This window comes from Gorilla gorilla, chromosome 17 (genome assembly GCF_029281585.2).
Source record: "Gorilla gorilla gorilla isolate KB3781 chromosome 17, NHGRI_mGorGor1-v2.1_pri, whole genome shotgun sequence".
Taxonomy (NCBI): Eukaryota; Metazoa; Chordata; class Mammalia; order Primates; family Hominidae; genus Gorilla; species Gorilla gorilla.
Genome location: NC_073241.2, coordinates 37276103 through 37301525, shown reverse-complemented (window position 1 = coordinate 37301525; position 25423 = coordinate 37276103). Strand labels below are relative to the sequence as shown.

General features: G+C 40.6%; 1 protein-coding gene across 4 annotated transcripts in view; it reads left to right on the top strand.

Moving 5' to 3' along the window:
* The window catches only part of SEH1L (SEH1 like nucleoporin), a 37075-nt gene extending 13519 nt beyond the window's left edge, over nt 1–23556 (top strand). The window contains exons 4-10 of one of the 4 annotated variants that reach the window (XM_055368403.2): nt 1313–1524; nt 2589–2648; nt 9642–9740; nt 17274–17414; nt 18562–18719; nt 20066–20216; nt 22880–23556. In XM_055368403.2, the coding sequence (XP_055224378.1) occupies nt 1313–1524; nt 2589–2648; nt 9642–9740; nt 17274–17414; nt 18562–18719; nt 20066–20216; nt 22880–23075 (1017 nt within the window). In that variant the 3' untranslated portion in view covers nt 23076–23556. Of the gene's footprint in view, nt 1–1312; nt 1525–2588; nt 2649–9641; nt 9741–17273; nt 17415–18561; nt 18720–20065; nt 20217–21261 lie in introns of all 4 variants that reach the window. The other 3 variants (XM_004059210.5, XM_019014214.4, XM_019014213.4) reach the window with 3 other exon arrangements.
* Nucleotides 23557–25423: the final 1867 nt, after the last annotated feature.

The following is a 25423-nucleotide window of genomic DNA, read 5'->3' as shown; positions in this document are numbered from 1 at the left end:
ATATTTTTAGTAGAGATGGGGTTTCACCATGTTGGACAGGCTGGTCTTGAACTCCTGACCTCAAGTGATCACCTGCCTCAGTCTCCCAAAGTGCTGGGATTACAGGCGTGAGCCACTGCACCTGAGCTTATTGATGTTTTTAGTAAAGTTTCATCTTATCTATGTGCCAGAAGATAACTTTTAAATGTGATGTTGGAATTTTACAGTGATCATAAAGCTTGCTTTCTGCCATTTTTTGGTCCCTGTTAAAAGCCTTCACTTAAAAGTGCATGGTAGCTGGGTGCAGTGGCTCACACCTGTAATCCTAGCAACTCGGGAGGCTGAGGTGGAAAGATCACTTGAGGCCAGGAGTTTGAGACCCATCTGGGCAACACAGTGAGACCCCCATCTCTATAAAAATAAGAAAAATTAGCTGGGCGTGGTGTCAGGTGCCTGTCATCCCAGCTACTGGGAAGGCTGAGTCAAAAGGATCACTTGAGCCATGATCATGGTACTGTACTCCAGCCTGGGTGACAGAGCAAGACCCTGTCCCTAAGAAAAAAAAAAAAAAGAATAATAGTGGTCCAAATGGGATTAACAGAAAATTATTCTTGAGAGAAGAAATTGCATGCCTTTCTTAGTGTTATTTTTTTTTGAGAGAGGGTCTTACTCTGTCACCCAGGCTGGAGTGCAGTGGTGCGATCTTTGTTCACTGTACCTTCTGCCCCACTGGCTCAAGCGATCCACCCGCCTCAGCCTCTGGAATAGCTGGGGCCACAGGCATGCACCACCACACCTGGCTTTTTTTTTTTTTTTTTTAGTTTTTAGTAGAGACGGTGTCTTGCCATGTTGCCCAGGCTGGTCTTGAACTCCTGAGCTCAAGCAGTCTGCCTGCCTCGGCTTCCCAAAGTTTTGGGATTACAGGTGTAAGCCATCACGCCCAACTCATTTACAGTTAAAGGGTCTAATGCTTGCAGCATGCTTTGTATGACGAAACTACTTGTCTGAAAATTCTAACATTTTCTTTTTTTGTGTGATCAGTTTGCTTAAGAGAGATTACTTATATAACAAAGGTAGGCTTTTGGAGGTAGACTTTTTTTTCATTAAAGGGAGTAATTAATTATAGCTCACTAATTTGTTAGTGATTCCGAGCTATATATGTGGTATTTTGCCATGTACTTGTAGGAACTTGTGGCCCAGAGATGTATCCAAGCTTATATACCTAGTGAATGACAGAGGAGTTTCTGTGTGATTCCAGAGTCTGTGTGTCTTTTCCACTCTACCATGCTTTCTTTTTGTATATAATTTAAATTGTTTTTTTTTTTTTTTTTAGGTTAAAAGGACAACTCTGGTGGATAGCAGAACATCTGTTACTGATGTGAAGTTTGCTCCCAAGCACATGGGTCTTATGTTAGCAACCTGTTCGGCAGATGGTATAGTAAGAATCTATGAGGCACCGGATGTTATGAATCTCAGCCAGTGGTCTTTGCAGCATGAGATCTCATGTAAGCTAAGCTGTAGTTGTATTTCTTGGAACCCTTCAAGGTAAGTTTACATATTAAACCTCTGATAACATCCTAGTAAAATAAACTAGTAATTTTTAAGCTAACAATTTGATAATTCATTCTCTCAAAGGTACTTCTTCTCAAGATATATAGAGTATATGTTCTCCATTTTTCACCCAGGCATGTCATTTGTCCCTGTTTTCACTCAACAGAGGAAGCCAGCATTGTAAATATTTTCATGTGAACCTTTTGGATGTTTTCTATGCATATGCAAATAACTATTTAATGTTGTCATAAACACATATATGCAAACAAGCCCAGATATTTACTAGCACAAGTAGACACAGAACACCAGATATTGAAACCCATACATTTGATTGATTGATTGATTGGTTGATTGAGACAGAGTGTTGCTCATTTGCCCAGGCTGGAGTGCAGTGGCACCATCTTGGCTCACAGTAGCCTCCACCTCCTGAGTTCAAGCAATTCTCCTGCCTCAGCCTCCCAAGTAGCTAGAATTACAGGCATGTGCCACCAAGTCTGCCTAATTTTTGCATTTTTAGTAGAGATGGGGTTTTACCGTGTTGGCCAGACTGGTCTTGAACTTCTAACCTCAGGTGATCTGCCTGCCTCGGCCTCCAAGAGTGCTGGGATGACAGGCGTGAGCCGCTGCACCCAGCCAGAAACCCTTACATTTTCCTTCCTTGCAATTAGCTTTTTTCACTTAAAGATACATTGTGGGCATTTTTCCATATATTAATATATCTAGTCCTACCTCATTTCTTTTTAACTGCTGCATAGAGCATGACTACATGAATATTACCATAGTTGCTTTTTATTAAACTGTTCTTAAACAATTATAAGAATCACTTGGTGAAGAAAAAAATGGAAATAATCCATAAGAATACAAAAAGAAAGGTAAAGTTCCTTTACCCCCTAAAAACAAATGCTGTCAATAGTTCTGTTTTCAGACTTTAATTCTGGTAGTCACTAGTATATTTTTAAAGGATTTACTTATACCTCTGGTTCTTGCTATGTTATCTTTTTTTTTTTAATTTTTATTCTGCTATTTTTCCACATGTTCTTGCTATGTTATCATTAAAGAATATCCAAACTGATAGAAAAGATGAATAGAGCACATTTATACAACTTCCACATCCCAAGGTATGACTAGATAGATATCTTATTTGTGGTGATGTTGATAGTTCTTGGAGTTATATTGGTAATTATTATAATTTCAAATAATATATATATCTGTACACATATTTATCAATTTTTAGACTATATATTTACTCCCCTCTCTTTTTTTTTTTTTTTTTTGAGATGAAGTCTTGCCCTGTTGCCCGGGCTAGAGTGTAGTGGCATGATCTCGGCTCACTGCAAGCTCCACCTCCTGGGTTCAAACGATTCTCCTGTGTCAGCCTCCCGAGTAGCTGGAATCACAGGCGCCCGCCACCACATCTGGCTAGTTTTTTTTGTATTTTTAGTAGAGACGGGGTTTGTACATGTTAGCCAGGCTGGTCTTGAACTCCTGACCTCAGGTGATCTGCCCGCCTTGGCCTCCCAAAGTTCTAGGATTACAGGTGTGAGCCACTGTGCCTGGCTTCCCCTCTCTTAAAAAAGAGGGAATTAGTTTATTGCTTCCCCCTCACATTGCCCCTTCCATTTCCTCATTCTTTTTTTTTTTTTTTTTTTTTTTTTTTTTTTGAGACGGAGTCTCGCTCTGTCACCCAGGCTGGAGTGCAGTGGCGCAATCTAGGCTCACTGCAAGCTCCGCCTCCTGGGTTCAAGTGATTCCCCTGCCTCAGACACCCGAGTAGCTGGGACTACAGGTGCCTGCCACCACGCCTGGCTAATTTTTTGTATTTTTAGTAGAGACGGGGTTTCACCGTATTAGCCAGGATGGTCTCGATCTCCTGACCTTGTGATCTGCCCACCTCGGCCTCCCAAACTGCTGGGATTACAGGCGTGAGCCACCTCGCCCAGTCCATTTCCTAATTATATTGCTTGTATACTGGCAAGATTTATAATATTTACATTCTGTAAACATTTAACACATGTGTAAGTATTTTGTCTTTTGACTACAAATTGATTCTAAAAATTAAGTGGCAGCCAGCTTTACAATCTAGATTATGTAAGTATTCATTTGAGATGCCAATATGGAGATGGAATGGATGGCAAACTCTTCAAATACCTGAAAATGTCTTAATTTTACTCCATGCTTAATTGATAGTTTGGCTAGTTTTAGAGTTCCGAATGTAAGAATTTCAAAAGATACTGTTCTTGCATATTTTTAACTAGGTTTTATTAATGAGCTGTCGTCAGTCTGATGCTGGTTCTTTTGTAGGTAGCTTTTTCTTTTTGGAAGGTTTTAGGATTTTGCCTTATTATTCTGAGCTCTCTTGCACATATATTTTGACATTTTTTATGATGGATTTTGATAGCCAATGGAAATGAGTTTTAATGTAATCACATTTGTCAGGCTTTATTGTTGGAGTGCTTTTTGTGTTTTATTTGAGCAGTTTTTCCCACCTTGGGGTTGTCTAGTGTATTCATTAGAGAAAATTTCAGATACACCAGAAGTAACAGAAGTACAGTAGACAGACCCTTCCGTACTCATCTCCCAGCTACAGTAACCCAAAGCTGCTGCTGTAGTTTCCTCATTCCCCTTCTCCAGGAAAAACCCCAACCTGGATTATTATGTGTTGGCCTTTGTTGATTAATCTTACTTAGCACTTACGATTTGTTTTTCATTTTTATTTTTATGGTTCTTTTTTTTTTTTTGGAGACAGAGTCTTGCTCTGTCACCCAGGCTGGAGTGCAGTGGTGTGATCTTGGCTCACTGCAAGCTCCGCCTCCTGGGTTTAAGAGATTCTCCTGCCTCAGCCTCCTGAGTAGCTGAGATTACAGGCATGCGCCACCATGCCCGTCTAATTTTATATTTTTAGTGGAGATGGGGTTTCTCCATATTGGTCAGGCTGGTCTCGAACTCCTGAGCTCAGGTGATTTGCCGGCCTCGGCCTCCCAAAGTGTTGGGATTACAGGCGTGAGCCACCGCACCCAGCCACCATTTATTATTTATTATTTTTTATGTATTTGTTTTCGAGACAGGTGTCACTATGTCACCCAGGCTGGAGTGCAGTGGCACTCCCTGGACCTCCCTGGGCTCAGGTGATCCTCCCACCACACACAGCCTCCCAAGTAACTGGGACTACAGGCATTCACCACCATGCCTAGCTAATTTTTTGTTATTTTTTGTGGATATGGGGTTTCGCCTTGTTGCCCAGAATGGTGTTGAACTCCTGGACTCAAGCAGTTTTCTTGGCTTGGCCTCCGAAAGTGCTGAGATTACAGGCATGAGCCACTGCACTTGGCCAATCCTGCTTGACACTCAGTGGTCCCTTTAAAAATAAATGTTATTGTCTCAAATTGGGGATATCTTATGATCCTTTGATAATTTCTTTTTATTCTCTTGTCTCTGTTCTGTCTTTCTGGCACTCCTATTTGATTATTCCAGGATTTACTCTCCATTTAAAACAAAATTGTTTGGAGATTTAGTACTCTATCTCCCAGATCTCCACTTTGTTCTCCAGGTATACATTTTTTCCCGTCATTGAATTTTTGTATGAATGGCAATCATTTTTAATTGTTCAGAGTTTCTTTTTCTCTGATTACTTCTTTTTTATACCAGTCAGTTTTTGTTACATGTATTACACTATTTCCCTGTGGTTTCTAGTGAAGATTTTTTAAAATTTGCATTTGTTTGCTGAATTACAGTCAATTATCATTTGCACTGGCAATGTTCTATAAAGTTGCCATGAACACTGAATTAGCTAATACTGAATACCGAATTGCTCCTTGGGGAAATACAGGGTTTCCACAAGTCTCTCACTACATTTTTGTCAAGTGATCAGTGTATAACCTTTTTTGTGTGTCTTTCTTTTTAAAGACAACTTATGGGCCGGGCGCGGTGGCTCACCCCTGTAATCCCAGCACTTTGGGAGGCCGAGGCGAGTGGATCACAAGGTCAGGAGATCGAGACCATCCTGGCTAACACGGTGAAACCCCGTCTCTACTAAAAATACTAAAAATTAGCCGGGCGTGGTGGCGGGCGCCTGTAGTCCCAGCTACTCGGGAGGCTGAGGCAGGAGAATGGCGTGAACCCAGGAGGCGGAGCTTGCAGTGAGCCGAGATCGCGCCACTGCACTCCAGCCTGGGCGACAGAGCGAGACTCCGTCTCAAAAAAAAAAAAAAAAAAAAAAAAAAGACAACTTATATGTTGTTGATTCATTAACATTGAACTCATAGCCAACAACACAAACTACTCAGACCTGAATAAAGCATTTTGAATACACCTATTTTCTCCATAAGGCACATCCCAGCCTTCCTATGTTTAGGAACACCAGACAGCACTTCAGCAGCATCCACGGGGTTTTAAACTGTGAAATCACTTTTAAAAAACACAAAAATGTGAAAAACGTGAGGCGAACTGACTAAACTGCGTAAAGGACGTTCGTTTACCAATGACAGCCAAAGGAAGAAGGCACTTCTGCTGGGAAACTGCATCAGGCAACTGGATTTTTTTGCAGAGCTGCTCTGCACCTGCCGATGAATGACCATGAAAGCCTGGGCCGGGCACAGTGGCTCACGCCTGTTATCCCAGCACTTTGCGAGGCTGAGGCGGGCAGATCACTTGAAGTCAGGAGTTTGAGACTAGCCTGGCCAACACAGCGAAACTCTGTTTCTACTAAAAATACAAAAATTAGGTGGTCGTGGTGGTGTGTGCCTGTACTCCTAGCTACTCAGGAGGCTGAGGCAGGAGAATCGCTTGAACTTGGGAGATGAAGGTTGCAGTGAGCCGAGATCATGCCACTGCACTCCAGCCTGGGCAACAGAGCGAGACTGTCTCAAAAAAGAGAAAAAAAAGAAAAAAAAAAAAAAAGAAAGCCTGAGAGAATTGGGTTTTATGGTTACAAATAAATTTTAGGCCAGTTTACAAGTGCAGAATCTCTAAATAGTGAGGATTGGCTATATGTGTTTTCTCAAATATCAGTTCTTTTCGTGTGCCTTGGTCTTTATCTTCTGCGCCACTTGTTTTTCTTGGGTGTCTGCTGATCTTTGCTTATTTATATTTATGAGTGAGTGACTGTTACTGCTATTAGAGCAAACTGGTATTGACATTTTTCTCCTGCTGGGTGCTCTGTTGTGTTAACAACTTACTCTCTCAACTAGGGAGGCTGACTGAATTTTGTGGAATGGGTGGAGTGGGTTGACAGGGTTTCCTAAGGATGTGTGAGCCAAGAGCAGGCTGGGGCACCCTCAAACTGACAAAGCAAGAAAGATTTTCCATTGAGCATGATGAACCATTTGAGCGTATTTTCTTCCTCCCTGCCCTTTTCCCTGTTGGTTTTGGAGTACTCCTTTATTTCCAGCTCTTACCTTTTCTTTTTCAAGTTCTAATTGTCTCACTAAGACAATGTTTTTTGATCAAATCACTCCATGATTGTCCGTGACTCATTTATATTCTTTGCATTTATTAATTGGAGATTGGACCTTCTGGAATTTTCTACTTACTGATGGTGATACGGACTCTTTTTTCCTTTGTATTTTCTTTCTCAGTCTGATCTGCTTCCTGACTTCCTGGAAACCCTCCAAATTTCTTGATTTCTAATGGCACTCTTTCTAGATTTCTAGCCCTGTACGATAATATTCTTTCATCATTTCAGTGGGCTTTTGGAGGGAGGCGGAGATCCAGGTGAGCTGTCTACACTATTCAGTCAGAAAGCTGGATGGTTTTTCTCACTGTTTAGCTGTGACTCATACTTAGAAAGTGGTTTAAATGTGAATATCTTATTTCTGGTTGTACAGTTGAGGTAATCCTCAATTCAGGTTGCTGTCTGGACATTTCATGACTGGATTTAAAAATATTTTTAAGGCCAGGTGGGGTGGCTCACGTAATTCCAGCACTTTGAAAGGCTGAGGCGGGCAGATCACCTAAGGTCGGGAGTTCGAGACCAGTCTGACCAACATGGAGAAAACCCCTCTCTACTAAAAGTACAAAATTAGCTGGGTTTGGTGGCACATGCCTGTAATGCTAGCTACTCAGGAGGCTGAGGCAGGAGAATCATTGAACCTGGGAGGTAGAGGTTGTGGTGAGCTGAAATCACGCTATTGCACTCCAGCCTGGGCATCAAGAGCAAAACTCTGTACCCGCCCCCCCCCCCCCCCCCCCACTCACCAAAAAGAAAAAACAACAAAGAATTTTTAAAATCTCACATTTTTTTTAGCTGGGTGTTGTGGTGCACACCTGGAGTCCCAGCTACTTGGGAGGAGGATTGCTTGAGCCCAGAAGTTCAAGTACAGCCTGGGCAACATAGTGAGACTCCAGTCTCAATTAAAAAAAAAAATCTTGGCCAGGCATGGTTGTTTACGCCTGTAATCCCAGCACTTTGGGAGGCCGAGGTGGGCGGATCATGAGGTCAGGAGATCAAGACCATCCTGGCCAACATGGTGAAACCTCATCTTTACTAAAGATACAAAAATTAGCTGGGCGTGGTGGCGCGTGCCTGTAATCCCAGCCACTTGGGAGGCCGAGGCACGAGAATCGCTTGAATCCAGGAGATGGAGGTTGCAGTAAACCAAGATCATGCCACTGCACTCCAGCCTGGCGACAGAGTGAGACTCCATCTCAAAAAAAAAAAAAAAAAATCAAAACCAAGTATTTGTAGAACACTGAAAAAGGAAGTTTGTGGCCAGGTGTGGTGGTTCACGCCTGTAATCCCAGCTACTCAGGAGACTGAGACAGGAGAATCACTTGAACCCAGGAGGCGGAGGTTGCAGTGATCAGAGATCGCCACTGCACTCCAGCCTGGGTGACAGAGCAAGGCTCTGTCTCAAAAAAACAGGAAAAAAACGCAAAAGGAAGTTTGTGAGATACAGAAATTGCTGTGGAATTTACATCTATTTGAATGGCCAAAAATTATTATAAATAACTTATAATTTTATTTTATTACTGTAGCATTTTGTAGTTTGCCTGGTACTTTTCTTAATTAGATAATTTGATCTAATTACCTGAAGCTTTAGTAATAAAGAACTAAATTTTTTTGTCAGTTACCACATTTTGTTTTTAGCTTTAAGAGGTTAGTAGTGCACAATACTGAGGCGGAAGGTTAAGCAAGGGTGCCAGGTTTACAGAGATATTAATTAATCTGGATGAGGGAGGCAAAGGAAATTATGTTAATTAGGCATAGAAATTAAAAAGTCATTCAACTTATAGTTCAGGAGAGCCATTCTTTCATTGCTCATCTTTTGCCTTTTTCAAAATGAGGTTGACCACAGATGAGTCTAGGGAGGGGAATGACGTGGGGATCGTGACTTCTGCAGGGGTAGTCTTTTCCACTTTTCCCCTGTCCATCTGTTTTTTCTTCTTCTTTTCTTTTTTTCTGAAAGAGAATCTCACTTTGTTGCCCAGGCTAGAGTGTAGTGGCACGATCATAGCTCACTGCAGCCTCCAACTCCTGGGCTCAAGTGATCCTCCTGCCTCAGCTCCTGAGTAGCTGAGACAAACGGCACATGCCACCACACCAGGCTAATTAAACAAATTTTTTTTTGTAGAGATAGAGTCTTATTATGTGGCCCAGGTTCTTCTTGAACTCCTGGCCTCAAATGATCCTCTCTCCTGAGTCTCTCAAAATGCTCGGATTACAGGCGTGAGCCACCCTGCCCCAGTGTTTCTTCTTTTTGTTAAAGCACTTAAGATCTTTTTGTCATGAAGTTAGTCACAGTAGGGTTACTTTTTGTTTCATAGTTAATGACCAAAAATTTCAGGAGGAAAAATTACTAAGACCTCTTAAGTATCTTTTAAAAATATGTTGAATGCTTGAAAGCTTTTTTTCAGGCAAAGAGCTCCTTTCTATCTGAGCCATAAGAATATGCTAAAAACAGTTCATAAGGATGGAATCTTCAGTTCCCATGTGTGACATTCTCAGGTGCATATTTGCAGTGTGGCCATGTCAGCTATGTGGCAGAGACCTAGATGTCACTAGTAGTGACAGGCTAACTGTAAGCTGGTTGTCTGCTTGCCTCCAGTGTGTTCATTCTGTGAATGAAATGTGTATTTCTTTTGTTATCTAAAATGTTCTTTCTCCCTGTTTCTAGCTCTCGTGCTCATTCCCCCATGATCGCCGTAGGAAGTGATGACAGTAGCCCCAACGCAATGGCCAAGGTTCAGATTTTTGAATATAATGAAAACACCAGGTCAGTCTTGCTTTGGTTTTAATAATTGTTCAGAATTGCATTTAATTTTTTAAAATGTTATTTCTTTATTCATTTACAGAATTATGTGTGATTCATCATATGTTTGCTGATTTACTATAATATACCAAGTTCTGTGCTAGGCTGTGATAGCACAGGCATGAGTGATAAAGAGGAGAAAGTAGACCAGCCTGGCCAATATGGTGAAACCCCGTCTCTACTAAAAGTACAAAAAATTAGCTGGGTGTAGTGGCAGGTGCCTGTAATCCCAGCTACTCGGGAGGCTGAGGCAGGAGAATCGCTTGAACCCAGGAGGCGGAGGTTGCAGTGAGCTGAGATTGCGCTATTGCACTCCAGGCTGGGCAACAAGAGCGAAACCCTGCCTCAAAAAAAAAAAAAAAAAAAAAAAAAGAGGAGAAGGTAATTGATCTCCCAGTATGATGTACCATCTTGCAGTGAAACAAAAAATAATAGTAAAAAAGGGTGATGAATCTTATGAAGTGGAAGAATTAGGGTGCTAAAGAGCTTATACTTGGGGAACCTAATCTGGTTTAGGGGCTAGGAAGGTTCACCTAGAAGATGACCTATAGGGTGAGTAGAAGTTAGCCAGACAAAGAGGGCAGAAGCACTCCTGGTGGAGAAAACTGCATGTGGTAAGGCCGTGAGGAAGAGAGAGGGAGTATATTTATACTGTGGTTGGAACATGCTGGGCAAAAATGAGTGTGGAGAGAAATAGGTGAGACTTGTATCTATAAGAAGTAATGTCCATTGTTTCAGTTTTATCTTACAGGTGATGTGAATAGGGAATAATGGGATCAGATGGATCTTCTATAGGTGTGACAAGTGTTTTGGAGGGAAACATGGTGGATTCACGGCTAGGATGCTATGAAGACAGTCCAGGTGGGAGAGTACGTGGCTTTGGGATAGTAGTAGCAGTGGCATGGAGATAAGTGGACAACTTGAGAATAATTGAGAAGTGGTATCAATAGGATCTGGTGATTGATTGGATTTGAGAATTGAGGGAGAAGGGGGAAGGTGTTAAGATGATTTCCAAGGTTCTGGCTTAAGAGTTCAGTGTGTAATTTCAATGTGTGTAATTTCTTGAGATAAGGAACTCTGGAAACAAGGCAGATTTGGGTAGAGTGTGGCAGCATGTGAAGGTAAGGTAATTTTGGTCATGCCGAGATACAAGTGTCTGCAAAGCTTCTGAGAGCCAAAAGCAGTGTCTCAGAGGCACACTACTCAGTCTTACAGGAGAAGAGAGCACCTGTCAGGTGATCAGATGGGCTTCGCAGGTACTAGACAAAATTCTTGGGTCTAATAGTCAGATCTTAGGCAGGGCCAGCATTAGAGAAGGAACTAGTGTTACTCCCGTAGGCTCTGCAATTCCAAATGTTACCATCTGGGTTACCAAGGGGATCTTACACCTTCTACCTTCCTAGATTGTTGGTGTCTGCAGAGAGGCTCAGTCTTCAACAGTGCTGTCCAGTAGAACGTGCTGCAGTGATGGGAAATGGTCTTAGAGATTTTCATGGTGTTTTAAGCTGTAAAAACTATGAGCCCTATTAATAGCACATTTTATAGAGGCTTCATGAAGTGTTGGGCTTGTTAAAGTAAATTTCAACCTGAGCTGAGCAGAATGAATATGTAGACATAAGCCCAAAACGTAAAAGGTGTATCATTGGCCACGCGAGGTGACTCATGCCTGCCATCTCAGCACTTTGGGAGGCTGAGGTAGGTGGATCACTTGAGTCTAGGAATTCAAGACCAGCCTGGACAACATGGTGAAACCCTTTCGCTACAAAAAGTACAAAAATTAGCTGTGGGGATGGTGGCGCATGCCTGTAGTTCCAGCTACTTGGGAGACTGAGGTGGGATGATCACCTGAGCCTGGGAGGTCGAGGCTGCAGTAAGTCAAAATTGCACCACTTCACTCCAGCAGTGTCAAAAAAAGATTTTTTTCTAAAACATAGGAAAGGAAAATATTTCATAAATAAGATTTGAGTAAAAAGATAAATAACTTGCAGTTAGTTCTGAAAGAAAATACAGGCAAATAGAAATTACCTATTTTTTTTTTTTTTGAGAGTCTCACTCTGTCACCCAAGCTGGAGTGCAGTGATGCAATCTCAGCTCACTGCAACCTCTACCTCCCGAGTTCAAGTGATTCTCCTGCCTTAGCCTCCTGAATAGCTGGGATTACAAGTGCGTGCCACCACGCCTGGCTAATTTTTGTATTTTTAGTAGAGACGGGATTTCACTATGTTGGCCAGGCTTGTCTTGAACTCCTGACCTCAGGTGATCCACCCACCTCGGCCTCCCAAAGTGCTGGGATTACAGGTGTGAGCCACCACAGCCGGCCTAGAAATTACCTACGTATTTCTAAATTACCTAAATAATCCAATGTTAAAAATAATCTGAGATTGCATTTGAGTCTAGTCTCTTAGCTAACAGAATAAATCTAGACTGGGGCTGGATTCCCTCTATTATGTCATGTGACAAGGAGCCTGAGGGTGGAGCAGTTCTGGGGTTAGGTAGTGACTCCGTTGCTCAATGATGACATCAAGGACCTACCTAAATATTTTCCACTTTTTTCTTGCTGTCATGCTTAGTACATTGGTGACAGCTCCCTCTTATGATCACAAAAGAGCTGCACAATGTCAGGTTTTACATGCTAATACGAAGAAGGGTATTCTAGAAAAAAACACCTTTCCTAGAAGTATCTTAGCAGGCTTCTTATCAGGTGCTGGCGGCTGGAGTTTGGTCATCCAGCCATGCCTTAGCTGCAAGGGAGTGAGACAGCAAGTGTCTGGCATTTTCAGCATCAAAAACGAGGGGAAGTGGTATTGGGGAAAGAATGTCTGCAGGTGGGGGTGTGTGCTATTGACTTGGGAAGTAATCAAAACTATTAAGTTCAGCACTTTTTGGAGTTCTGTTGCTGGTTCTTTGAGGTAAGCATTGTTTGAAGGTTCTTATTTAGATTGAACGTGGAGGAGATGTGATAGTGGACTATGTAGTATTGTTATTAATACCTGCTTATCTTTTTCTTTCTTTTTTTTTCTTTGAGATGGAGTCTCGCTCTGTTTCCAGGCTAGAGTGCAGTGGCGCAACCTTGGCTCGCTTCAACCTTTGCCTCCCGGGTTCAAGCGATTCTCCTGCCTCAGCCTCCCCGGTAGCTGGGACTACAGGCTCCCGCCACCATGGCCAGCTAACTTTTGTATTTTTAGTAGAGATGGGGTTTCACCATTTTGGCCAGGATGGTCTCGATCTCTTGATCTTGTGATCCGCCCACCTCAGCCTTCCAAAATGCTGGGATTACAGGTGTGAGCCACCACGCCCGGCCTGTTTATCTTTTTCTAAGTAGTATCACCATTTAGTAGACAGGAGACATTTGCCAAATTAACCAGTGTTGGATATATTTGTTTTTATTTGTGAGTGAAAATACTAAAACAGATCTAGGATTGATAGTGATAATAGAAGTGCCATGTGTTTATATGGGTTACAGGGCATTTTTATGTGTGTTATGAAGTTTGAATCCTACCAACCACCTTGTAAGTAGGGGAGACAGCTTTTATTAACACTGTTTTACAAATGAGAAAACTGAGACCAACAGAGTGAATGACTAGTCTAAGGTCCAGAGTCAGGACCAGAAACGAAGTCTTTTTTGTTCATTCCCTTCATTTACACTCTCATTGAGGATCTTATTTTGGCTCCTTCTGATAGGAGAAGCTTTAGATAACCTTAATTATTTTTATTTTTATTTTTTTTTTGAGATGAAGTTTCACTCTTGTTTCCCAGGTTGGAGTGCAATGGTGTGATCTCAGCTCACCGTAACCTCCGCCCCCTGGGTTCAAGCAGTTCTCCTGCCTCAGCCTCCCAAGTAGCTGGGATCACAGGCATGTGCCACCACACCCAGCTAATTTTGTAGTTTTAGTAGAGATGGGGTTTCTCCATGTTGGTCAGGCTGGTCTCGAACTGTCGACCTCAGGTGATCTGCCTGCTTCGGCCTCCCAAAGTGTTGGGATTACAGGCGTGAGCCACCTTGCCCAGCCACCTTAATTAATTACAATATATAGCTTGCCTCAGGTAAGAAAAAAAAAATCTCACTTTTTCAACATTTCATAAGCAGCATGGACTGTACTAAGAGCTGAAGGAGCTTACAGCGCCTAGGATATGGATGAGGATGGTCACCTGCTAGAGATGGCAGCACATACCTGCCTGGTAGGGCGAGAAGTTTCAGCTGATGATGTTTGAGCATGAATCTTGAAAGACAGAGGGTGTTCTGCAAGCAGAGAGGAGGCAGGAGCAAAGACAAGGGCGTGGGGTCGAGGCGGTGGGTGGGGAGGCTAATGCAGGAGAGAGACAGGGGAGGGGCAGGCCAACAGGCCAGGCAGATTTTGGAGAGTGGTGCTTGCCAAGTCTGATCTCTATCCTGGCAGCATTTGGACTTTTGCAGGGTCCAGTAGAGTTACAAGGTTGTATTTACCTTTTAGGGAGATGACTTTGGCAGCTGTGTGGACTGGGAGCAGGAACTCAGGGATGAATGCAGTAGCCCACTATGATGTGGAATGAGGACATGCACTGTGGCGTGGGATGAAGAGGGACCGGGGAGACTTGTCTAGGAGGCACCAGCTGTAGGTCACGTGAGTCTTGGTTTCTGACCTAGCTGATGGTAGTGCCACTTGTTGAGATGGGGACTGAGCAAAGAGGAGTGAATGTGGTAAGCACAATTTATTTCAGACATACGTTTGAGGTACGTTTGGAACATCCAGGTGGGGATGTAAAGGCAGATGGATAGAATAGCTGAGATTAGTTGTCTATTGCTGCATGACAGCATTATCACTCAGTGGCTGAAACAGTACAGATTCGGTGTTTCAATGTCTGTGGGTCAAGAGTCAGGTCAGACTGGGAAAGACTCCACTTCGGAGCTCACCTGGTTGTTGGCAGCACTCGTGTTCCTGCCACAAGACCCTCCCTTGTGTCCTCACAGCATGGTAGCTGCTTCTGCAAGGCCTGAAAGCAGGAGAGTCTTCTCATGAGGCAGGCATCACAGGCTTGTGCGTTGTAGTCACACAGGTGTTGTCCCACCACCTTGCCATGTTCCGTCCCCTGGGTAGAAAACAAGCCACGGGCCCCACTCACACTCATGGGGAGGAGCCTCCACAGGGGCGGGACCACCAGGAGGTGCGGGTCATGGGGGCACTTAGAATCTCTCTGCCACAGTACTGGTGTTCCTCCCACTTTACGGAGAACTTGCTGAAGGTCGTTACAGCCTGGATTCAAACACGTTCTGGCTGCAGCATGTGTGCTCTTAGCTCCGCCTGTCCTATTTCTGGCCTTTGGTAGAAGGCCAGAATCTATCCCCTGAATTGCAGGGGATAGATTTAGGAATTATTGGTTTATAGGTACTGAAACCATGGGTGTAGAAACCATGCATATTCTGGCTGGGCGCAGTGGCTCACGCCTGAATCCCAGCACTTTGGGAGGCCGAGGTGGGCAGATCACGAGGTCAGAAGATCGAGACCATCCTGGCTAACATGGTGAAATCCTGTCTCTACTAAAAAATACAAAAAAAAAAAACAAAAAAAAAACAAAAAACATTGGCCGGGTGTGGTGGCGGGCCCCTGTAGTCCCAGCTACTCCGGAGGCTGAGGCAGGAGAATGGCATGAACCTGGGAGGCGGAGCTTGCAGTGAGCTGAGATCACACCACTGCACTCCAGCCTGGGCGACAGAGCCAGACTCTGTCTCAAAAAAAAAAAAAAAAAGCATATTCTGATTGTGTAGGCCCCAGGAGGGGGCTGAGATTCTGAATTTCCCAGAAGCTCCCAGGCTGCTGCAGACCACACAGTAGAAGCAAGGATGTGGATGAGATTGCTTAGGGTGATTGGATGGGTGAGAAAGATCAAGGAGAGAACCTTGAGGTGTGTACCAGCTTGGTAGAGATTTTAGGAAGAATGTTGGGATAAAAAGAAGGTCAAGTGCAGAATGCTGTAGAAAGGTGGGATGGGGAGATCTCTCCACCCAGTCTCCTACATGCAGGGGGATTAGGTGCTGCCGTTCTGTCCAGGATATTCAATCTTAGAAGAACCTAGTAGAAAACTCTGATCTACCACTGCCTTCATTATCCTCTTATTCTGTATTTATAGATAAAGAAATAGAATTGCGAGGATGAAATAGCCTTTGCATAGTTTCCTTTTATTATCACTTAACTCAATTCCTGCTGGGCGCAGTGGCTCACACCTGTAATCCTAGCACTTTGGGAGGCAGAGGCGGGTGGATCACCTGAGGTCAGGAGTTCAAGGCCAGCCTGACCAACATGGTGAAACCCTGTCTCTACTAAAAATACAAAATTAGCCAGGCGTAGTGGTGCACGCTTGTAATCCCAGCTACTCAGGAGGCTGAGGCAGGAGAATCACTTGAACCCGGGAGGCAGAGGTTTCCGTGAGCCAAGATTGCGCCATTGCACTCCAGCACAAGAGTGAAACTGTCTCAAAAAACCCTCAATTCCTGTTACCAGCTTTACTTTTTTATTTACATTCAAATACTTAGGCAATGTGTTACTCTTTTCCTAAGAAAGATGTTAGTGGCTAATAAATCAAGCCCTTTTTTATTTTTTATTTTTTATTTTTGCAATTGAGTCTTACTGTGTTGCCCAGGCTGGAGTGCAGTGGCGTAATCTCAGCTCACTGCAACCTCCGCCTCCTGGGCTCAAGCCATCCTCCCACCTCAGCCTCCTGAGTAGCTGGGACAATGGGTGTGCACCACCATGCCCAGCTATTTTTGTATTTTTTGTAAAGATGGGGTCTTGCTGTGTTGCGCAGGCTGGTCTCGAACTGCTGGGTTCAAGCAATTCTCCCACCTCAGCCTCTCAAAATGCTGGGATTACAGGTGTGAGCCACTGTGGCCAGCCAAGACCTTATTGTAATTAAATTTTTATTAAAGCGTTTCGAGCTAAATGTACATGATCAAAGGAGGAAACGTGGGAGGTTGTATTAATTTCCTAGGGCTGCCATAACAAATTACCACAAATCAGGTGGCTTAACACAGAAATGTATTCACTCACAGTTCTGGAGGTCGGAAGTCTGAAATCAAGGTGTTGGGGCTGTGCTTCCTCTAGAATCCTTCCTGGTCTAGTCCAGCTCCTGCTGGCTCCGGGAGTTCCTTGGCTTGTGGCAGCATAACTCCAATCTCTGCCTCTGTGTTCACATGGCTGCCTCCTCTCTGTCTCTGCGTTTCTTCTCTTCTTTTTAAAGAATACTTACTGCACATTGGATTTAGGACCCACCCTAAATCTCGGATGTCGTTCTGAGGTCCTTAATTACATTTTCAAAGACGCTTTTTTTGAATAAGGTCACATTCACAGGGTCTGGGGGTCAGGACTTGGACATATTCTTTTGGGGGCCGCTGTTGAGCCCACTACAGAGGTGAGCACTACATGATTGTGAGCAGTGTGAAAAAAAGGTGAGATGCAGTGATGTGTGGATTTTTGCACATTTTATTTCTAAAATGTTAATGTAAATTGTTTGTTTTTCCATTAGGAAATATGCAAAAGCTGAAACTCTTATGACAGTCACTGATCCTGTTCATGATATTGCATTCGCTCCAAATTTGGGAAGATCTTTCCATATTCTAGCAATAGCGACCAAAGATGTGAGAATTTTTACATTAAAGCCTGTGAGGTGAGTTTTAGAAGCATTTATGAATTTGAAAATACTCTTGCCTTCTGATTACCTTTGTTTGTGGAGGAGAGAGTAGAGGTAACTATGATTTGGTTTATATTTCTGCTCTGGAAGTTTTACTTAAAAATGTAAACTTTGAAATATTTTTAAAAAATGGTCTTTTACAGTTACTTTTAAATTAATGTCATTTTTGAAGAATGGATTATTTAATGAACATTTTATATATAAATATATGTCTTTTTGGAAAGGGGAGTTGAGTCAAGAGCAGATTTATATTCTCTTAACTGTGCTTTATTTAGGCTAATACTAACAGTTCTCCAAATATAACTGATAATCTATAAATATTTAATGACAAGTGGCAGTCTATTTAGGGAAAACTAAATTAGTATTGAGACAGTCTTGTGAATAACATATTTAACTTTAATTTTGAATTGTGAATTTCAGTTCTTTTCTTTCCATTCTTTCATTCTTTCCTACTTGCTGCCCTGCCCTTTTTTTTTTTTTTTTTTGAGGCAAGGTCTCACTCCGTTGCCCAGGCTGGAGGGCAGTGGCTTGATCTTGGCTCACTGCAACCTCCACCTCCCAGGTTCAAGCAATTCTCGTGCCTCAGCCTCCTGAGTAGCTGGGACTACAGGCGCCCGCCACCATGCCTGGCTAATTTTTTATTTTGTATTTTCAGTAGGGATGGGGTTTCGCCATGTTGGCCAGGCTGGTCTTGAACTCCTGGCCTCAAGTGATCTGTCCACCTTGGCCTCCCAAAGTGCTGGGATTACAGGTGTGAGCAACTGCACCTGGCCTTGCCCTGCCTTTTTAAATTAATTATTGTCATCTATTTTATTCTTCGGCCTTGTGTGGGAGAATAAAATCATCCTGTTTTGTTGTTTCTTTCTTCCATGAAACAGTCACTGAGTATCATTTATGTGCTGGGATCACTCCAGGTCTTGGCGAGTTAAATGAAAATGACATTGGCCCAGCTCAAGGGCCAAGGTGTGGGGTTTGTGCAGATGTGCACATTATTATAAAGTGATGTGGTGGTGAGACCACTTGTATTAATTTATAATTTTATGTGTGTATATATATATATGTGTATATATATATATTTTAAAACTTTGTTTGGAATGCCTCAGAAAATGTTTTTTATTAACAGGAAAGAACTGACTTCCTCTGGTGGGCCAACAAAGTTTGAAATCCATATAGTGGCTCAGTTTGATAATCATAATTCTCAGGTCTGGCGAGTGAGTTGGAATATAACAGGAACGGTGCTAGCATCTTCAGGAGATGATGGGTGTGTAAGATTGTGGAAAGGTAAGATTTCAGTGAAGGGGTTTCTGCTTTGCAATTTTTACTTAAAATGTAAACTCTGAAATATTTTTTAAAAATGGTCTTTTACAGTTACTTTTAATGTCATATTAATTTATGTTATTTTGAACATCTGTTTACCTAGTTCATAGCAGTTAATGACTGAATTGTTTTTTAAGTTATGTGGAACAGAGCAGCTTTCAAAACTAAAGTAATTACAACAGAATATGCAATATGTCCAATAAAAAGATACCAGTTGTCATATATGTACCTTACATGACTGCTCTACAAACTCAGGCTAGGACTGTAGTCGCTCCTATTTTATCAAATAAATTGCTTTAGACAATCCGTCCTTAATAGGAGAAAATCCAGTATCTTCCCTGCTTCTTCTCTGCAGCTCCCATAAGTTAAGAGCCTTGGGGGCCCTGATTGTAAGTTTCTTACAAGTGCCAGGCTGAGTGAGAAGGTCTGGTCAGTTGACACTGACTGTGGTCTCTGTAGCTTGGTTCTGCACTTCTCCTTGGATGATTATCCGTTAGGCAGAGATGTCTGTGATTTGTGCACCACCATAGAATGGTGTCCCATACTTAGCATTCAAAATTATAGCTATCTTCGTTTATTTACCATTTAGCAGTTATTGTTTCCCAAAGTGCAGTTTGGGTAAGCTTGAGGGCCTCCCATGTTCAATTTTGGGCTTTGGTAAAACCAGCCCAGACCTTTCTTTCCTCAGTGTAATTTGATTTTAGAGGCTTTGCTGTCCTTTTCTGCCTTTAGGCTTTATTCAGGACCACCTTGCCATGCTCCCCAGCAGGGTGCCTAACTTGATTTTCTTGGGCTCATTGTCTTCAGAGACCAATTTTTCATTCAAACTAATAAGGCCATTTTGGATAAGCCACTGAAGCTCCAAAGGTTTTGTTACCTACATCCATTTCAGAAGACATTAGGTACCCTTATAACTTATACTTGCATAATTAAGAAGACAACTTCATTACCTTACATACATATGTAAGTGAACTTCATTATAATGAAGACTTTAATATTATACTGAAGATTTTAATATTAACTTCATAATGTGGTAGCTCAGATAATTGTCTTCACTAATATCTGTAAGATGGGTGGTGAAAGCTTTATATTTTTAAAATTAGTGATACTTTGAAAACTTCTAAAAAGTTGTTAAAACTAAGATAATATGTCTTTCATTTAAAAAGTGTCTTTAATGTTTATCCTGAAAGAAATGTAGCTCATAGCCTCTGTCTCGTTTCTTTAATTGTAGTTTAAGGACATGAGTACAGATTTGTGCCCTTAGGCATTGGTATTAATCATGTTAATGTATTTGATTATTTTCCTTTCAGCTAATTATATGGACAATTGGAAGTGTACTGGTATTTTGAAAGGTAATGGGAGCCCAGTCAATGGGAGTTCTCAGCAGGGAACCTCAAATCCTTCCCTAGGTTCAAATATTCCAAGTCTTCAGAATTCATTAAATGGATCTTCTGCTGGCAGGTAGGCTGCTTCATGGGAAAACTGGAAATCATCTTTGTTTTAAATCGTTCTGGTAGCCATACTTAAGGTGGATTATTTCATGGATTATAAGATGGAGTGGAAATGTTCACATGTGCTTATATTAGCATTTAAGAATTCATTTTGTTAGCTCTGTATTTGGCTTACTTGGTCATAATATTTGCAGGTAGGTTATGAAGTCATTACATTATATTCTGAAGCTTTAGTCGTCTATTGGTAGCAATGTTTACAGGTTTAAGATTCAACTTTGCTTCTGCAACAGTGAGAGGAAGGTTATCTGGTTTAATGGTGAGAGTTTTAGTCCAAATGAACATTAGTGTTTTTTAGTGCTTGTAGTGTGGTCTTTGCATTAGGTCAAACTGAAATTTTAAATAAAATACATTTCTTAAGGCTTTTTAGAAGAGGGTACATTAAGTTATTTGGCTTTTGTGTTTAAAACTTTAATAGAAATAAGAGGAAATAATAAAACCCGAGATTTTTAGAATATTTAGCATAAGTTACATTCTTGTATATCATAATAAGGAATATTTGATGTCATCTAGAGTCTGTTTCCATGTTCAAATTTTAAATATGTGAATTTGTAAGATAAAATTATTTTAATATGCCTTTGTGAATAATTTGGAATAGAATTCAGGAAACGTCAAAACACAGCCTAATGAATTGTCCTGTGGTTATATCCTCTTGTTATCCTATATAAAAGAAGAAAATTGTATTTAAAATTTCAACTATTTTTATATTGTTATGTTTTCATAAAGAAGTTCTGCTTTTGATTTTGAGGTTTTAAGTACGTGCATCAAAACAATTTCAGGTTACCGTGGAAGATACCAGATTATAAAGATTATTTCATGAAACAAATAATATTAGAGTTGATTTTTTAAAGTCTGGTTTTTGGTCACTGCCTGTACTGCATATTTTCTTTTGTAAATAGCTTCTATTTTTTGATCTGTATTCTTATTGTGCCAATAACCATCTGTGTTAGATCTGTGATGCATTTTCCCTTTTCCATTTGTATTATGTCCTTTAACAGAAAGCACAGCTGAGTACAAGCTAACTGGAGTAACTTTGCTGTTTTGCTGCTTGTTGCATGCACACAGGAATGGAAAGCGAGCTCCTTTTCCCCTTCCCCAGCGCCGTTTGACCTCTCCCAAGATACACCAGCAGCCTGCTTACTACTAAACGCAATCCAAAAGGCCTTTAAAAATACAGTGTATATTTTTTTGTACTAGTCAGTTTATTGACACTATTTGAAACTTTTGAAATATAAACGGAGAGGCTTTCTGTTGAGACATTGTCACCAAAACAATTTTTTGAAATGTTCCTGAAACTAATTTGGGTTTAAAGATTAAAAGGGTTGTTACCATTCTTATCTGAGTAGTTGGGAGGAGGGGAATACCACTTCAGTTCATTTGGAAAATATAGACATATTTCTTTTGCTTTCTTAAAACAGCTTAAAATGATGAACTTTTATAATTTGAAGATTGAATAAATATTTTTTATAAAGATTGTTTTGAGTGCTGATTTGTTTACTTTTTGTAGATTTGCTTTATCCATGATATTCAGTACAACTGTGTCATTTCTTTGTAATATTTAAAAAATATTAGTAAAGGAGTGAATTAATAAAGTAGTAATAGTAAAATGAAAGGAACTTGACTGTACAGTTTGTAGCCAGGTTAAGCATTTGGTATTGTTTCATTTACAATTTGGGACTAAGATGGAAACACTTTTTTATAAGTTTTTAATTCATAGTCACTAAAGAGATAAATGTTTCTTATATACATTTGTATATTTTTATGGTGTTATTTATTCCATGGCTTAGTTTCCTTCAAATCAAAATTTGGACACACACTATTAAGAGAAGCCATTAAAATTTTACTAAAATTGTGCATGTAAATTAATGTCAGCATTCCATGTCTCAAGATTTTCTTAATTTAGTTCGCTGTTTAAATTAATTCATATCCTGTAAAGTTCTGACCTTGATAACAAAGCTATAAATATTTAAGTTTGCTAAGATGCGTAAGTATTATCGGTAAGTTACAAGATGGAAGAAGAATAACAGTAGGGCACAGTCATTCTGTGAATCCTTTTACTTATCAAAATTTGGTAGCTATTCTAAGGCTTTTGCAGAAAAATAAGTGTTCAATGTTTGTAGTTCTTCAAAAGCATGTTGCAGTAGCCAGCCATACTATGTGTATTCCCAGTATCATGTATGCACTAAAAAAAATGTGTGCTTGCTGCTGCTGTGAGTGAACCATTGCTTAAGATAAAAAACTTAACTAGATTTGTAAATGTACAGAATAGCATCAGATGTTTCTGAGAGATTAGAAAATGTTTTGAATTTATAAAATTAATGTTTTTCTTTGTAACATTTATATATATTTTTTGACATTTTAAGTTTAACAGATTGTATTCCTTTTAAGTTTCTATACTTGCTTAAGCAATCTTGATTTGAGTAAGGGTCTTGATTTGTGCTATTATGTTCTGTTAGTTTTGGCATGAATATACTAAAGCTTTTTTTTTTTTTTTCTAGCATGTGTTTTCTCCTCTTTGGTTCTCTTTGTATTTACTACTTTTCTCTTTTTCTTGTGTTTTTTTTTTTTCCTGTTTTTGTTTTGTTTGGTGTTTTGTTCCTGTCTTCATTGTTTCAGGTATTTCTTTCCCCCTCTGGATTCCCCACGGGCTGGATCGAGATGGTCCAGTTATGCCCAGCTCCTTCCTCCTCCTCCTCCTCCTCTGGTAGAGCACTCTTGCGATGCTGACACTGCCAACCTCCAGTATCCTCACCCTCGCAGACGATATCTCTCTCGGCCTCTTAATCCCTTACCTGAGAATGAAGGGGTTTAAAACACTGATTTAACATTGAAAGGCCTTATTCAAGTGCTTGTAAATGCTTTCATTTCTGGCTGCTTTTTGTTTTTCTTCATTTTCTTTCAGAAGATATTTCTAACTTAGGGTCTGTCTTGCATGTATTACAACCAGAATACAGTGTTTAGAACCTAAATCTGTTTGTGCGTCTGCATCAAAGGAACATTTGCTTCACTGGGTGATAACCTTTGATGAAATGAGATATGTCCAAGTAACGTTAACTGTGAAGTTACACACAGTAGCTGACTTCAAAGTGCCTGTTCTGTAAATTTTATTTTAAACTGTTACCATAGTCTTAAGTTGTTTATGCTTTATCAGACTGGCTAATGTGAAAGCATATTATTATGAAGTTTATTCTGCCTTTGAGACCTTAAAAAATGGATTTCATTTTACAGGCTAATGTTGTAACTGACTAGTATGTAAAATAAATCATTCCTGTGTATAAAGCAGCAAAACCTAATGTGGACTTTTTGGTCTTTTTTTTTTTTTTAAAGGAAATTGCCTTTCACTACTTGGAATTACTGTTTAAAGCTTTTGTAATTATTATCCAAGTAGGTTATGTAATAAAATATATTTAAAAATATACGAATCTCTTGCCTTATAAAAACAGAATGTATTTTATTTAAGATAATTGCTAAGGCTTACTCTTCTTTCACTATCTCACAAAAAACCCAAACAAAAATTAGGAGATGTGAGCAAATATTACATTTATTTAAAAGGTAGAAAGTCAGTATGTAGACTACTAACATTTAGAATGGACAGATGTTGACTTTCAATCTAATTAGTCAACATTAGAATATTTTCTAAAATATTTTAAAATGACAATGTACTTGATTATAATTGTGGTAAAATGGTTAAAACTAGTAATATGCTTGTTGGTTCAGTTTTGTCAGGAATTGTCAAGGGTTTAACCTCTTATCAGGGCTAGAGAGAGAGGTGTTTTGAACAGTATTTCATGTAACAGATTACATGAAATATCAGGTAATCACATAGGTGACATAATTATTATAACTATTCTAATTTTCAAAGACGCCTTTCTTTGAATAGTGTCATAGCTCTAGTACTTCTTAATATGCAAAGGATTAAGAGCTGATAGATTCTATTCATTTTATTTTATTTTTTATTTTTTAAGACAGTGTCTCACCCTGTTGCCCAGGCTAGAGTGTAGTGGCATGATCATGGCTCACTGCAGCCTTGAACTTCCGGGCTCAAGCGATCCCCCCACCTCAGTCTCTTGAGTAGCTGGGACTGCTGGTGCACGCCACCATGCCCTGGCTATTTTTTCAAAAATTTTTTTTTGGGAGGGGTCTCACTTTTTGCCCAGGCTGGTCTCAAACTCCTAGGCTCAATCCATCATCCCACCTTGGCCTCCCAAAGTGCTGGGATTACAGGCATGAGTCACCTCACCTAGCCTATTCATTTTAGTTTAAGGAACATTTGAGTTTTATTGTCTAATAATCAAAGTGTTTTGTCTCTAAAGTTAGCATTTCAATGTAAATATCTTTTTCAAATAATTCTCAAAGGTCTTCCTCTGGTTAAATGACTTGCTAGGCTTGTAGCCTTACGGAGGATCAAACAAGAAGTCTTAATGCTAAATCTAACTCAGAATTAAGAAGCCATGTCTTTGACCTTTCAGACATAGAGGTACCTTGGGTAAGAATGGAATAATGAAATTGAGACCATTCTCCAATTTAATTTAGTGAATCCTGAGCATCTACCATGTGCAAGATACTGTGCCAAACACAGGGGTATGTAGAAAAATAGGTAGTCTGCACACAAACTTACACTCGTGGGAGAAGGCATTTTTAGAATTTACAAAAGGTAATGGGTTCAGCTTTGTAATAATGGTAGAAATTGTATAGTAGGCATAAAAGAGACATGTTATTTGAGCTGGCAGAATTTGGAAGGGATGTCTGATTTCAATAGGTAAAAGAGGGCCGGGGTGTGTTTACGGAATAGGATATAAGTAACAGTCTGATGAAAGAGTAGGGTTCATTTAGGGAACTACTGGGACATTAACCTGAAATCATACCTTGTGGTTACATTGTAGAAGGTTTTGAGTGTTGGTGGCTGAGGCATACCACTTTAAGCAGTTGGTAAAAGGGGAGCTGAGAGATGTCTGAACTTAAAACTGGATGGGCCTCACTTCTAATTCCCTGGGAGGCACCCTGGTCATGGGGCCTCTGCAGGCTCTACTCAGTGTCTAAAGAGATTTGGAAATCACAGTGGGAGTTCTGTTCCTCCTTTCCAGTTGGCAAGTGAGGTGAGATACTGAGGTATAAGATAATAGCTAATGTTTGTTGAATATTTCCATGGGCCATTATTTT